This window comes from Chelmon rostratus, chromosome 18 (assembly GCF_017976325.1).
Source record: "Chelmon rostratus isolate fCheRos1 chromosome 18, fCheRos1.pri, whole genome shotgun sequence".
Lineage (NCBI taxonomy): Eukaryota > Metazoa > Chordata > Actinopteri > Chaetodontiformes > Chaetodontidae > Chelmon > Chelmon rostratus.
This window is the reverse complement of record NC_055675.1, coordinates 24365103-24381242: the sequence shown is the minus strand read 5'-3', so window position 1 is coordinate 24381242 and position 16140 is coordinate 24365103. Positions and strand designations below refer to the sequence as shown.

At 47.3% G+C, this 16140-nt stretch overlaps 1 protein-coding gene across 8 annotated transcripts in view; it reads right to left on the bottom strand.

The window, feature by feature from the left end:
* cep43 (centrosomal protein 43) overlaps positions 1-16107 on the bottom strand; it is a 16168-nt gene extending 61 nt beyond the window's left edge. The window contains exons 1-19 of one of the 8 annotated variants that reach the window (XM_041958156.1): positions 15959-16107; positions 14883-14936; positions 14746-14800; positions 14136-14224; positions 13207-13344; positions 12949-12975; positions 10713-10769; positions 10548-10618; positions 10365-10426; positions 9961-10022; positions 9455-9520; positions 8966-9013; positions 5649-5827; positions 2146-2223; positions 1560-1675; positions 1319-1393; positions 1130-1163; positions 210-297; positions 1-119 (exon numbers count right to left, since the gene is read on the bottom strand). The exon at positions 1-119 is cut by the window's left edge and continues 61 nt beyond it. In XM_041958156.1, coding sequence (XP_041814090.1) covers positions 39-119; positions 210-297; positions 1130-1163; positions 1319-1393; positions 1560-1675; positions 2146-2223; positions 5649-5827; positions 8966-9013; positions 9455-9520; positions 9961-10022; positions 10365-10426; positions 10548-10618; positions 10713-10769; positions 12949-12975; positions 13207-13344; positions 14136-14224; positions 14746-14800; positions 14883-14936; positions 15959-16042 — 1464 coding nt within the window. In that variant the 5' untranslated portion in view covers positions 16043-16107 and the 3' untranslated portion in view covers positions 1-38. Of the gene's footprint in view, positions 120-209; positions 298-1129; positions 1164-1318; positions 1394-1559; positions 1676-1771; positions 4058-5648; positions 5828-8965; positions 9014-9454; positions 9521-9960; positions 10023-10364; positions 10427-10547; positions 10619-10712; positions 10770-12948; positions 12976-13206; positions 13345-14135; positions 14225-14745; positions 14801-14882; positions 14937-15958 lie in introns of those variants that run through there. The other 7 variants (XM_041958158.1, XM_041958157.1, XR_006007658.1 and 4 more) reach the window with 7 other exon arrangements.
* Between the last annotated feature and the right edge of the window lie 33 nt (positions 16108-16140).

Genomic DNA, 16140 nt, shown 5'->3' with positions numbered 1-16140 from the left:
AAGAGGTGCATGATGGGAAAGCCGAGCGCGGCGGAGGGTCAGGCCACATCCTCCATGTAGTCGGCTCCGTGACTCTGACTGAGCTGAGAGACGCTCAGGTCCTGAGTGGTTTCATCAAACTGCAGAACAGACAAACAGCGACAGGCGGTTTAAAGACACTGTACGCTCAGGTAAATCCTGAAGATCAAACCGACTGGACGTCCGATCACCTTGTCGCTGTTGTCGGGTCCCTCGATGGAAACCTCCTCGATCTCCTCGCCGATGCTGAGCTCACTCTTGGAGAGATCGGACCGATGACTGGAACAAACGACAACAATCAAAGTGCATTCAGGCCGTTTTCCAGCTGTGTTCAGGCTGATTTCAGCTCAGAGAGACTCAGCCTGCAGAGAGCTGAGAGCTGCTGCACAGACAAATCCAGCAGGTTAACACTGAGGAAGCTCTGTGACATCATCATCGAGCGATGAGACAGTGAGGAGCGGCGGCTACCTCGAAGCCTCGTTTGGCAACAATATGAAAGGAACGTGGAGTGGAAACCCTCGAACAGCCTTTTGAAGAAGTGAAAGCTGAACGTAAAGTCATTACTTTGCAAAAACCTCCTTCAAAAGTTTCTGCTAATTCTTCCCACAACTCTTGGATGTCCTTAAATGCAACACTGCAGAGAGTTTTTAACATGGCTCCTGCTCTTACATGCTAATGGCTAACACGCTAGCCAGCTGAGCATTAGCATTAGCCTCTCCATCATCGCTGCTGAGTTTACTCCTCTGATACTTCATCACGTCCGTCGATGAGGAGACACTGGAGGACGATAAGCCCTCAAGCTAACGGGCATGCTAACTGCTAACTGCTAACTACAAGAGGTGACACAGTTTAACCTGTGTGGGATTGTGTGTGTACATGTACACTGTGACACTCTGGGCATGTACTCCATGTGTGTACGCAGCCAATGAGCTACGACAGCTGCATCAGTCCATCCAGTGGATCCACTGATCACATCCAGTGGATCCACTGATCACACTGATCACAGTGGATCCACTGATCACACTGATCACAGTGGATCCACTGAGAGAATCTGTGATCGAACCTTTAGACAAACTTTAAATCAGTAGATGCGTCATCGCGTCAGTCTTACCTGTTGAAGTCATCGTCGTATTCAACATCGTCATCTGTGAAACAGAGTTTAACAAGTTTAAATAGACAAAAACCACAAAAACCACAAAAACCAAGAGAAGAAACTCCAGACAAGTTCTGACGCCGACCGGAGGAACCATGAAGGCACCAAGTTACTCAGTCAAACACTGGACGATCATTTGAAACCCACCGAAATGCAGAGATCCAGTTTTATCATTCGGGGCCTTCGAGTCTCTGAAGCCCCCCTCTCTGGAGTTTGATGCTCCTGCAGGAAGAAAAGTCACCAGATGAACGAGAACGAGACGTTGACAACACTGAGTCCGTTTCAGTTATACTGTTCAGAGTGTTTGAATAGCTGTAATAGAGTCTGCAGCCTCTGGGGGGCGCTATAAAAACTTCTGGATGTGAGTTAGTGTTGGTTGAACTCTGACCGTTCCTGCTGTGGCTCTGCTCTGACGAGCTGCTGCTTCCTCCTCCTCCTGCTGGCCTCTGGGTCTCAGACGGGGACCCTGCCGGACTCTCTCTGGTCCTGGACGTCTCCACCTTCCTGGGATCCAAACAGAACACAGTCAGCTGAGGGGGGAGGTTCAGGACACGGCTGACAACCAGACAGGACTGATGGAGGTGCAACATATCAGGGGGATAACGACACTACAGGGAGGGACAGAAACAGGAAGTAGAACGCTGCCATGAATGCAGGGAGTGACGCTCTGCACCAAAACCTCAGCCGGTTTCTTTAGTTACGCTGAGTCATGTCTGCATTAACAGTCTGCAGAATCAGCTGTTAGCAGCTACCGTTAGCAGCTCCTGTTAGCAGCTACCGTTAGCAGCTCCTGTTAGCAGCTACCGTTAGCAGTGCACTCATGGAGCACCTGTCCTTTTCACCTTTCACCTGCAATGTCCTTTAAGTTTGCTGTAATCAAACAAAGACTGGTCCCACAGGACGAGAGAGACAGAGAGAGAGGGACAGAGAGAGAGAGAGACAGAGAGAGAGGGACGGGTACACCTGTGGCTCACCTGAGCTCAGAGGTCTGACTGTGTTCAGAGAGAGGATCATCTCGCTCGCCCTCTGAGTCAGCAGCCAGGACAGACAAACTGAGACCAGAGAGAGAGACAGACAGACAGACAGAGAGAGACAGAGAGAGAGAGAGACAGAGAGAAGGACAGGGAGGAGGAACAAAAAGGAAATTGAGGAAACAGGGAAAGTGATGATGAAGGACTGTGTGATCCTCGCTGGTCCTGGTCTGGTCCTCACAGAGACTGAAGTCCAGGACACAGTGTTCTCAGAGAGCGTGCTCAGTCATGCAGGAGGATCTGATCTGGTTCAGACCGCGCTCAGGGTTCAGGTCTCTGAGCTGCTTCACTGACTCTTCAGTTCGGTCTCAGTGACCCAGTCTGACGTCCTGAGAGCGGACTCAGAGTCAGCAGAGCAGGTCCAGGATCAGCCTCCTGATGACATCACACTGCAGCTCACACCTCCTGGTCACTTCCTCTACAGTCTCACTGTTGCATGCTGGGAAATCAACATCAGCCACGACACAGACACACAAACATCTTCTTCTGTGGTCGGTCAGTTCGGCGACGCTCACGTGAGCGACTGACGACATCCTGCGAGCTTCAGACTGGTGTCAGTAACTGGTTTTCAGCTCAAACTGGGACTGATTCACCTGGTTCAGTTTCATCATTACCACAGTTCATCTCACCTGGACACATCTTAGTCCTGTCCTCAAGGACAACCTCTGATACTTCATGCAGTACTTTAACTCCAGAGGGAAGTACTGCGCTTTGTCTGCACCTTCAGTACATTTTCCTGATTTTACTCTACTTGGAATTTTCCCTGCAGGATCTTTACTGGCAGTGGAGTATTTTCACAGTACTTTTACTGAAGTAAAGGCTGTGAATACTTCCTCCACCTCTGCAGGTGTTCACTCAGTCCTCCATGAATATTCAGACTTGGAGTTTTCAGGTCTTTCTGTTTGTTTGGTCTCATGTGGACGTCGCCTCAGGACCGTTCAGACAGAGAAACACAGTTTGTCTCAAAGGGGACAGCAGCTGGACCTCGTCACTCATCGCTTACACATTTTAATGTTTCAGGTGTTCGGGGTCTCTGTGTGAACGAGGCCTCGGACACAACAAACACAGATGGGCTCATTCTTCGGCTGCGGGACGGCCGACGTGGGCGCCGTGCACACTCACTCATTGAGGCTTTTGCCTCGTCTCATGGGGGACGCGACCGGCCCGGAGAGACACTCCTCCGTCAGAGGGACAACACTGCAGGGTGAGGAGGGGGACGTACGGGAGGAAGGAATGCAGGGAGGACAGGCAGAGAAGGACAGTAAAGACAGAAGGACAGGGAGGACGGGGTAAGGAAGCAGGAGAGGACATAAAGAGACAACAGAAAGCACAACAGACATACAAGGACATTGAAGACAGAGCAGGAACATGAAAAGACAGCCATGCCAGTGTGGTTCTGATCGACCAATCAGAATTGAGTATTTAAGAGTGTCACGTTCTAAGTGAGAATAATCACTTCCTGCATATACTTCACAATAAAAGCATGTTAAACTGAAGGCAGTGTCTGGCCTTTATTGTGAAGTGCTGACAAAGACATGACCAGATGTCATTTTCTAACACAGGAAAGACGATTTTATCAAAATAAAACTGGACAGTTTCAACTGTCCAGTCTGTACCTGGAGGAGGCGATGTCTCACCTGGAGGAGGCGATGTCTCAACTGGAGGAGGCGATGTCTCACCTGAAGGAGGCGATGTCTCACCTGGAGGAGGCGATGTCTCACCTGGAGGAGGCGATGTCTCACCTGAAGGAGGCGATGTCTCACCTGGAGGAGGCGATGTCTCAACTGGAGGAGGTGATGTCTCACCTGGAGGAGGCGATGTCTCACCTGCAGCATCCTTCAGGTAAAAAGCACACCTACAGTAGATCGACGTGATTGTTTACCTTCAGGTTTATGCGACACATCTCTTCATATCTCGTGTCTGTTTCAGGACTTTGTGGTTCTGTCACACCGGGGTCAAAGCAGAACTCTGAGTTCAGGACGAGAGAAGACAAAAACAACTACGAACTCCACAGGAAGTTCAACACAACATTAGACTCTCCTTCAGTCATCTTTAAGACGGGTGCAGGCGTCAACTCTGCAAGCTTCATTTTAAATGCAAAGATGATGAAGTCTTTACTTTATCACTTTCTTCTTCTGTTGCTCTGATGTTCATCATCAACCTCCACTCAGCTGGATGTCTTTTGTAACAGATTAAATCTATTCTTTCCATCAAAGAACAGGTGAAACAGCAGGTAGAGTCACATCGATCTGTGCATCCAGAGTTTATTTCAGCCAAAGCAGAGTCAGCGATCACTGCTGGAGCAGAAAAAGATGAACCACGACGGGTTTAGAGACTTTTACGTTCTTACATTCTGATAAAAGTCCTGTTTGTGTGAAGAGAGTCTGGTGGTCTCTGTCTGTCCGGATCGTACTGTTGATCCAAAGGATGATGCTGCAGCCATGGCGGCCTGTTTTGCAGCTGCTGGCTGAGGTGATCTACTGGATCCACAACCTTTCGTACCTCTGAAGCGTGTCGGTCAGCGTGTGTGTTCACAGACGTGTCAATGCCACGCTCTCACACTTCACACGTTTCATGGCCCTGATTGGCCGCTGGTCTCTCCAGTTCATCCTGAGGCGAGTGTGACGTGGTCGCAGCTCGGGGTGGACGTCTGTAAGAGGACATGATGTCCAGGATTTTCATCACACACACTGCGTCTCTGCCGAGGAGATTTTAAAGCCCCCCCGACAGTTGAACGAGTGATGACCTCCTTCGACTCTCATGCAGAGACCGTTTCTCTCTGAGCTGTGACTTAGCGAGTGCACATCGTGACACTGACTCTCTCTGACTGTTCGTCCGTTCTGATGAGTCCTTTTCTCCAAACACAGAACGTCAGAGCAGCAGAGACACAGAGAGCAGACAGCAGATCTGAAGCTTGTTTGGACGGTCCTCTCTGACGGTCTGAGGCTCGGGTTCAGTCCACTGTCCTGTCCGCACAGTCTGAAGCTCCGTCCAGCAGCATGAAGACAGGAAACAGTCCAGAGACACCAGAGTCCACCAGCCGTCAGCACTCTGATCACCGTGTTCGCTCTGGTTTGTTTCATATGAAGAAGCTAAGTGGTGTCATGGACCGCCAGGCTAGCTGCTACTTTATGCTAAGCTTTATGCTAAGCTTTATGCTAAGCTAAGCAGCTTCACATTTACCATTCAGACACGACAGCGGTCTCAATCTGAACACGAACCCTCAGAGAGGAAGAGTTTCACTCGACATCAAACCTTTAAACGTGACGCCGTGTTCACACTGTTCACTGTACACTGCATCAATGTGGCGGCTGAGGGGGGGGGCGGGGCCACGAGACACATGACTTTAGTCTGGTTTATACTTCTGTATCTACCGACGTGCGTCTCCTTTCAAAGGAACATGAAAACACACATTCATTCAGAGGTCAAAGGTCAGGCGTGCTCACCAGCCGTAGGTCTTCTGCGGTTTGGGCAGCGGGTCGTCAAAGAACGAATCTCCGTCGTCGGGCTCGTCCTCCGGGTCCAGGTCCGGATGCTCCCTCTTCAGACCGGAGGAGGGGGTCCTGTTGTTGGACGCCTGCTGCTGGAAGTCTGCTTTACCCAGAGACGCCACGCTCTCCGAGTCCTGACGGACGAGAACAGTACAGACGACAGACACACAGCAGCTTCAGCTTCAGCTTCAGCTTCAGCTGTGAAAACCACACCCGGCCTCCGGTTCAGGAGGCCCAGAGTAAAGAGGGAAACGCTGAGTCACTGCCTTCACCTCCATCAGGTCAACACAGATCCACGACTGCTGCAGCGTGCATGTTTCATGTTCCCCGTTAAAGCAGAAGCTTGTTAAACTGCCTTTTTATTCTTTTTATTATCGCTTCAATCAAACATCAAAGTTTTCATTTAAATTTCACTCAAATCTGAAAAGAATCTTCAGGAAATGAGAACGAACGCTTGATTGATCCACTGCTGTCCAATCAGCTGTGACTACAACACAGTACACTGTATCTGAACTGCAGTACAGGCACAGTGTACTGCAGTTCAGATACAGTGTACTGCAGTTCAGATACAGTGTACTACAGTACAGATACAGTGTACTGCAGTACAGATACTGTGTACTGCAGTACAGATACAGTGTACTGCAGTTCAGATATGTACTGCAGTACAGATACAGTGTACTACAGTATAGATACAGTGTACTGCAGTACAGATACAGTGTACTGCAGTTCAGATACAGTGTACTGCAGTTCAGATACAGTGTATTGTATCTGTACTGCATTTGTACTGTGTACTGCAGGTAGCTGTCTGTCTGGCACACAGGTGGACGGCAGGTGGACGGCAGGTGGACAGCAGGAGACGACAGGCAGGGAGGGTCATTGAAAATAAGAGAGACGGAGACAGAGGAGCAGACAGACGGAGCGCGACGCTGGACGACCAATCAAAACATTCCACAGCCAGGTGAGACAGCGACAGCGACTCAGCATCACGATCATCATCACAGAACGGACTGAAGATAACACTCCAGTTAATCTGACCGACTCATCGGCACGGGGGACGTCTCTACACGACACAGCGAAGGAAATCAAGAGAGGTTTTTGTCCCCGGGACCGCTGGAGAAAATAAAAAACTGGGTGGCAACTCTAACTTTGTGCCTCTAAAACTCTGCTAGCTTGTGATGCTACAGTGACTTCCTGTTTACAGAGAGAGGTGTTTCCTAGCAACAGATGAACACATCAGTTAAGCTGAGACACTAGTTCTAAACCTGGTTTAGTGAATCACTGGTCTGAAATCAGTTAAAGGATAACTCGTTTTTTACAACCTGGACTTTATTTGTAGCATTAAATATGACCATTTACTCCCTCAGACAACTTTGGTGGCATTTGGAGTCGTTTTGAAGAAATTAGCCCCAGAGGAGCGGCGCGTATATCCGTATAATGCGAGTACTCGGGGCATCCATGCGCAGCCTCTATATAACACATAATCTGCAGAAACTCGTTCATATTCCAATATTTAGTTATGATATGCTGGTGCTGTTCCCCTCTGAGCCGGTGGTCGGCTAGTTTAGCTGTAGTTTGGCACAGCTGTGGTTCGTTATTGCGTATTCGTAGCCGACCGCCGCAGAGTCAACCGTGTTGTGGCCGGCTGCTCGCAGCGCCCGGCGTTCGGTAATGACATCATCCACGTCAGAGGTAGTTGCCTAGAGACGCCGGATGTTGATAACATGCCACCACGGGCTCAGAGGGGAATAGCACCAGCATATCAGAACTAAATATTGGAATATGAACGAGTTTCTGCAGATTATGCGTTATATAGAGGCTGCGCATGGATGCCCCGAGTACTCGCATTATACGGATATACGCGCCGCTCCTCTGGGGCTAATTTCTTCAAAACGACTCCAAATGCCACCAAAGTTGTCTGGGGGAGTAAATGGTCGTATTTAATGCTACAAATAAGGTCCAGGTTGTAAAAAACAAAGTTATCCTTTAATCACTGAGAACTGAGGATGAACGTCATGTTGGCGCTGGAGGATTCATGAAGACTGAAGTACCGGCGAGCTGCAGCTGCAGAAAACTCTCTCACCCTCTTTATCTTCGTCATTTCTTCTGCTGAATCAAACTACGTTTTTCTTTTAAGGCTCAGTTTCTGGAAGCACAGTCATGTTTTCACTCCTACTTTAACTGGCAGAGACGTCAGAGTGAAAGCTCTGACGGCAGAGCTCGCCCAATGAAACGAGCGCAGCGAGTCAAAAATCGTGACGTCACTTCCTGTCTGGCCTCAGTTGCACCGGCTTCAAAACGACGAGTCGGCGAGGGTTTGGAAACCTGCTTCTGGGAGATAAACGAGCTTCAGAAGTCATTCATTTAACGTGAAACTGCAGCTCTCGTGTGTTTTAAGTCACAGCGTTTTCTCTCCGCCCACTTTTCCTCCCCTGAAGTCATCAGTAACCACGAAGCTTTGATTCAGGTCATGACGGCGGCTGAACGTCTGAGCGTTTAAACTGGCTTCACATCTGGATGTTTTATTTATCTATTTAAACACGTGTTCAGCTGTTTTCTCTCGTTCTTCTTCTGATCTTTTCTCTTATTGGTTCTGTCGTCTCATCTTTTTATCTTCTGATTCCTCTGACGCGTTTCTGATCAGCTCATCAGCTGTGACTCACTTTGAACTGTACTCGTCTACATTACAGGTGTAATACAAACAAAGCTTCATTGATTCATGTCTTAGCTGCACTGCACACACCTTTAATGCACCTGAACGTAACAACCAATCAGATGGAGCCCAGAGGAAAAGAACTGAATCTGATTCCAGACCAGAACAGATGAGTGATGTCTGGGAGGTAACACGACAAAGACTGAGTCAAATCAAACACGTCTCTGATCTGTCTGACTCTGCGGGGTCAAAGGTCAACACCTGGAAGGGGCGGAGTCCACGAAAGCATCATCAATGACAGGCAGCCGCGGACATCATTAACTTTGATTAATTGATCATTATAATAACACACACAGAGGATTTACAGCCAATCAGGACAGTTCAATTTGTTCATGAGGACAAGAGCTGCTGAGGTGTCTCCTGACAGCGAGACGGACCAATCAGCTCACGTATGAGCGGCCGCCGCCTTCAGCTGGGGCTGAGGGGGTTAAAGAGTTTCTGATGGTGTAGAAAGTACTCAAAGCAACACGTGGATGACAGAGTTAGTGCGCAGAGGTGCTGTTCATCATGAGAGTGAGTGTTAGCATGAAGCTGATCACAGATCAGCTCTTCACCTCGTTACCTTCGCCGCTGTCTGTCCTCTCAGACTCTGGCCTTTATATCTGGGGATCTGTGATCGACAGGACAGGAACACTGTCAGCTTCCTGACAGGCTGTCAGTCACCTGACATTACACTCGGCCATTTCATTAGGTACACCTGCAGTCCAGGTAGTTTGATAGTATCGATAGTTCTGACTTAAAATCATCTTTAAAGATAAACGATGCCGTTCAGTTCTGGCTGACTTGTTGTTTTTACTGACGGTGTTCATACTGGATCGTGTGGAGTTACTGTTTAAAGGAATGTTTCCTCATCGGAGTCGAAGGATTTAAAAAACCTGATTTTGAGCCAAACGTATATGAAACATTTTAATAAAAGTCTCGTCACAAAGTCTTAAAAATAAGAAGAGCTCAGCTGTGACCAATCACAGCGTCTGAGAGCTCGTTAAACTCAGTCTGAGGTCAGCCGCCGTGTTTTAAAGCCAAACACACAGCTGACAGTCACCAAACCCACCTTACTGACAGGTGGAGAGCAGACTCTCTCCTCAGGAGGTTCACCCCCATCTGAGTCCTGAACGACCTGAAGGAAGACGACAGGAAACACTTTCAGTTCATGAACACACCCCACAGGCTAACCGCTAAGACGCTGCTGTTTACAATGTTCACCATCTCAGCTGAGCATGTTAGCATGCTAACATTAGCTAATCATCAGCAAACACAAAGACCAGCTGAGTTCTGCAGGTGTTTTTATTTTTATTCAGATGTTTCAGTGCTGCACAGACTGATCAATAAGATCAATTTCATTTGATTTGGAATAAAACTCATCAAGACATTTTTTTCCAAAATAAACATCAGGAGTTACACTGAGAACTGAAGGAGCAGTCAAACATGAAATCCTCTTCATGTAGCCTAGCTTAGCACAAACACTGGAGAGAGTGTCCTCCTTCTGAACATCTCTACATGTGTCATCTGATGCTCCTTTAAATGATGAAGAATAATAAAATAATAATAAAATCTCACCACACGCCTGCACTCGGCAAACAGACGCTGGTAAAATCCCAGAAACATCTGGAAGTCGACGGCTGTGAGAACAACAGACAGAAAAGAATAAACAAACCAGCGGTGTCAGCTGATGTCTTTTTTTATCACATGGCCAAAAGTATGTGGTCACCCTCGGTCAATGCGAGCGTCCGTTTGGACTGCTCTTCCTGGTTTGGGTCTCTGTGTTCCCGTCACATTTCAGACAGTTTGTGTTTGCTGGTTCAACACAGAACGAAGCAGCTCCAACAAGAAAGAGTCTGCCCAGTTTGATGAGGAAGAACTGAACAGCTGGGGGACGAGCTGGAGCGCTGACTGTGGACGGGCCTGATCCGGCAGCTGTCCACATACTTTTGTCCACTGAGGTGTCGCTGTTACAATCTTACCTTTCAGGAAGGTTTTGTCTGCAGCTCTGAGCTCGTCGCTGATGAACGTCTCCAACATGTTCCTGCAGGTCAAACACAAACATTTAAAACATCAGTCTGGATGATCAGACGTCTCAGCAGCTGACCAGAGATCAGCACAGCCACGCAGCAGAGGTCAGATCATGGACAGTGTCCTTCACCCACTTGTTCAAACTGGGGAACAGATCAGCGAAGACTCTCTGCAGATCTTCTTTTAGAACGGAGCCGCTGCCGTCCTGCGGGGGGAGAAACAACAACGATCAGCCTCAGCGACGCAGGCTGTGATTGGCCGTGGACTGATGAGGTCACGTGCAGGTTCTGGACAGTCACCTTGTCGTAAGAGTCAAATTTCTTCCGAGCGTGTGCGACCTGTTTCTGAGACGGTTCCTGCAAGACAACAAGACACGAGAAGTTTCATGAGAATTATACGGTTTTACATCTGTGACGTTTTATTCAGGTCTCTCCTCGACCTGCAGCTGGTCCACGCGGTTTATCTGACTCATCTCTTACATTCATCGAAATAAAATGCAAAGTTCAACATTTAAAAATCTAAATGAAGCTTTTATAGATATCTCTGCTGAGCAGTTTCTGTTCATTCGTTTGTTTCCACAGCTGGACGTCCTGCAGCAGCTCGTCTGCAGCTCATGTGGAGCACCGTTATCTGCACGGCCCCCAATAATAAACCAAACGTCCATATTTCTCCTCGGGTCCACACAGCGAGACAGTCTGACTCCACGTAAAGATACAAAACCTGCAGCTGGGTCACGACAGGCAGGTGAGAGCTGCTGCATCACAGCAAACCACAAACTGCTGAGCTCATCATTTACTGACGCTGAGGATGAGGATGAAGATGAGCTGCTGCTGCTGCTGCTGCTGCTGCGGTCAACACCGACAGAACTACTCTGATTACAACTCGCAGCAGACACATGTGCAGTCCAGGCACTGCTTCAGTCAAACATCACTTAAAGTTACTGTATTAATGTGAAATCACATGTCTGAACTCAGACTGAGAACTTTCTGTCAAACTTTGCTCAAAACAGGAAACGAAGGAAATAAAACCTCTTTACTTCTAACAGGAAACCTGGAACAGGTCAGGTGACACGTCTGTCTTCTGTTTCTCTTCCTGGTGATTGGTCCGAATGCTTTATTTTATTACATTAATGTTTTATAAAGTCTTTATTTCCTCTTATTGCCTCTGTTTTACTGGTTGTATTGTTTAACTTCTTGTTTGAATCGTTTTACAGCCTCACTCTGTGAGGAAGGTGACAACACAACAAATCATAATCTGATGCTCTGACTCAGTCCAGATGTTCTCGTGTTCAGCTGACGTGTCACTCTGGGATTTGGAGAATGGAACCAAATAAGAGTCATGAATATTTTGAGCTTGTGAAATGTTCACAGATCATTTCCCAGCATGCCAGCAGAAGGAAAACATAACCACAACAAACCGTTTGGCTTCCTCTGATTGGCTCGTCAGGGTCATAATTCAAGGTGGTAACTTCAGGGTCACAAACAGAAGTAGGACGTTTGTGTGTCCGTCTCTCAGACTTTGTGAAACCTCGCTGTTCCAAATATTCCAGGACTAATTTTAATTCCACAGGTGTAAATTATACCTGTGTTATACATGCACAAAATGCTTCTACAGCTGAAAAACTGTAATACAAATCCACACATTCAGATACATGTACACAGTTCAATGATGCACTGCAGCTGCAGGCTCAAATATTCATGAGTCTTATTTGCTTCCATATATAAGAACTGATATTAAATCATTTCATTGAAAAGCACCATTAAGCAGGATTATTTTTCAGTTATAGTAGTACTGGCAGTAGTAGTAGTACTAGTAGCAGTATAAATACAGAAGTGATAGTGTAAATCGTCTCTGCAGAGAGAATATTAATGAATATTAATGTTAATCCAGAGCAGCAGCAGCAGTACTGACAGTAGCAGTACTGACAGTAGTAGTCGTAGTATTAATAGTAGTGTTACTGTGTGTGTGTGAGTGTGTGAGTCTGAGCTTCAACAGTAGAAACCAGGACACACTGAGATCAACAGGAAACCAGAGCTGCACCTCCTCCATGTCTACTGTCAGTCCTCCACCCGACGACCCAGATCACAACACCGAGACCAAGACCCAGTTCACCACACACACGCACACACACACGCACACACACACGCACACACACACGCACGCACACACACACGCACACACACGCACACACACACGCACACACACACACACGCACACACACACGCGCGCGCACACACACACGCACACACACACACGCACACAGGCACGATAAAACAGGATAAAACAGTCTGCACACAGGCACGCACACGCGCACACGCACACTCACTCACACACACGCGCGCACACACACGCGCACACACACGCACACGCACACACGCACACACACACAGGAACGCACACGCACACACACACACAGGAACGCACACGCACACACACACACACACACACACACACACACACACACACACACGCACACGCACACGCACACGCACACGCACACACACGCACACACACACACACACACACACCTCTCACCTTGGAGATGTGTCCTCTGTTGTCTCCCTGTTCAGAAACAAAGGACAGAAATCAGACAAACATTACTGTGACTGACTCGTTAACGTCATGTTGATTCTCTTCGTTGTTTCAGCTGCTGTTCGTGAGTGACGGCAGCGTTTCCTTCGGTTCAGTCTCTCGTGTTTGATCGCAGCAGCGTGCGGTCGGTGTGTTCGAGGACCTGCAGACCTCACGGCGGGTTGGTCAGTCGTCAGAGGTGATAAAGTTCATCTTTCTCACCTCGGCGGAGACGGCCTGTTTGTCCTTGTGTCGTCCTCTTCTGACGAGCTCCAGCAGCAGAGGAGAGTTCCCGTTCACCTCAGACTCTGACAGACCCAGTTCTCTGCAGACCAGGTCCCGACCGTCCAGACCGTTCAGCTGCAGACACAAAACCAGTCGAGACAGACGAGTGAAGGACGAACAAACACGAGGACAGAGCAGGAAACCAGAGACCCTGAAGAACGACTTTCATGTACAACATAATACACATATATAACTGAGCATGAAATGATTTAAGGATGATTTAATTTCCCCAGTGTTTAATTAAAAAAGCTTCACTTTATCCGATCTTATGACAGTATATTTTTAATATTCTGACTCGGCGTCATGACGTTACACACAGCGACAACAAACATGGCTGACAGCTGAAGTCACGTATCTTTCTGCTCGACAGCGGGGGACTTGGTTCATGTGGATGTGGTTTGGTTACAGACGATCAGATGTGCAACAAACAAGAAAGAAGAGCGAAAAGAGCAGAACGACAAAAGCAGCAACACAACGACCGAGTTTCACCACCTCAAGAAGCAGCTGAACACGAGTCGATGTCAACAGTTAGTGTGAGATCTGAACCAAGGAGACGAACAGCAGCAGCTCAGCACAGCAGCTCCCAATCTGTGACAAGCTGTGCTGTCGTTAATATCAGTATCTGAGACAGACCCTGAAACATCGTGGGACTATTTTAGGGACACGTTGTCCACCCCTGACAAGCAGGAGTGTCGAGTCGAGAACAAGGAAACATGTTTGTGAGTCTGTTTGTGCTTCTATGACACAACAGAAACCAGGAAACAGGAGACAGGATGGATGTTACGACAACGTGCGATCTAAGTTTGACACCCACAAACCACAGAGGTCACACACAGTCACGCTGTGGTCGGACCACCGAGACTCACCGAGTTGATCTCCGGCTGGAACACAGCCAGGGTGAAGTCTAGATTAAAGACCTGCAGGAAGTCCAGGATGAGGCTGGTCACCAGGCGTCCTGCGAGGAGACAAAACCGGCTCAGGACATGTTGTTTCTAGTATTGGATTTCTATATTAATACAGACAGATTGATGATGCTGTATTTTTCTGTGCTGTTTCCATGTTGCACTCTTCACTGCTAATAATCACATCACTGTGTCGCTGCTGTCTTGGTGAGCTGAATTCCTCTTGCACAGTTTCATTTTTTCCTTCTTCAGCCTCACAGGGATAACTTTAAATGACCTGCTGTGTGCAGCTGCTTGTTCTACAGGGTGTGGTTCTACATTACAACTCAAAGAACCTTCTTAATCGGTAACTTTTTAACAACAGGAGAGGATAAAACAGTCTGCATCCCCCCCTCTAACTTTCACACTGCTGCTTTGAAGGCACCACAGCTCCACCGTGTGGAGACGTCCATGAACTACAACAAACTCATCTCAGTGAATCCACAGTACTGTTTATTCACAAAGAAAAAAATGCCTGTAGGAAGAAAAGTCAGATGATAAATAAGGTGTGATTATATATTTATGGATCACTCACCATCTTTAGTGTTGAGACATTTCTTCAGGTTTTCATTGATCAGAGGAGTTTTGTTCTGAGGAAACAGAAGAACCAGTTTAACATGAGCGTCAATGAAACAGCAGCTACCATAATCTAAAGTTAATGTTGACCGCCACCTCCAGTTTGTCCTGCTCCTCCATCGCCAGGAAGACAGCAGCCCTCATTTCTGCCTGCAGGAGTCAGACGGGTAGAAACAGGCACTCACTCAACGTTTAGCAGTTCAATTTACTTCAATGACAAACAAACAAACACATGGTCTCAATACACATAACCATCATCACCAAAAGACTTTTACAGTGTGTTCCTCCCTACAGCTGTTCCTGAATGACAGAGAACATTCAAGGACCCTTCAGACTCGAAACAGACAAACACAGACCTCATTCTTCATGTTAGATCAGCTGAGTGCATCTCTGGTACATCATGTAACAGCTCAGGTCCTTCAGTATCACCTCAACAATAAACACCTTTGATGCAAAGTTTTGTCACTGTTCTTCAATAGCCACATTTATCAAGATCAATATCAAACAGGTTTGCTTGTGTTGGGTGTTTATTCAAAATCTTTTCATGGTGCAGATTACTTAATATTTACTCCGGATGGTCAAACAAATCTTTACAATCTGGAAACAGTGAAAACAGCAGCAGGATCGTGTTGTTAAACGACCTTCAGTCTTTTTCAAAGAAAAGAAAATTCTTCATTCAGACGTGATGACACATAAGAGGAGCCGCTGGTGGAGTTAAATGACCCACTTCAGAATCACATCATTTAATCACTGTGTTCATCACGTTAAAGTTGGAGGTGGCAAAATGAGGTTCAGGTTGCTGAATTTATTTACTGCGGGGTTTAATCTGTGATAAAAATGAAAGTGCTTGCTGTCCACCATTGACAAACAGTAGCGGAGCTGAAAACTATAACATTAGCCGGGTTAGCACAGCTAGCTATCGCTCACGGCTACATTTGACTGCTAGCTAACAGTAAACGACTCCAGTCGTTTGTGTAGTTTCACCTGTCTTTAAAAAACAGTAACAGCAGTAAAGTTACAACAAAAACGTACGTGAATGTACGTATAGAACTGTAACTTTACGACTGCTGTTTTCCAACCAATTGTTTAGCTAATATTAGCCTAGCCTAGCATTCGGAGCCGGCGAGCTAGTTGAACGGATAAGTTCTGACATTAAAACCAGTGTTCCGGACCTTGAGCTTGTTGAGGACTCCGTTGTTCTCCAGGTTTTGGATCAGCAGATCCCTCAGCTCGGTGTCATCCTCTGTGGCAGACATGTTATCTGAAGCTAACGGAAGCTAACCGGTGTCTGGACAACAAACCAAAACAAACCACACGGAAATGGCCCTTCTTTTTCTTCTTCTTCTTCTTCTTC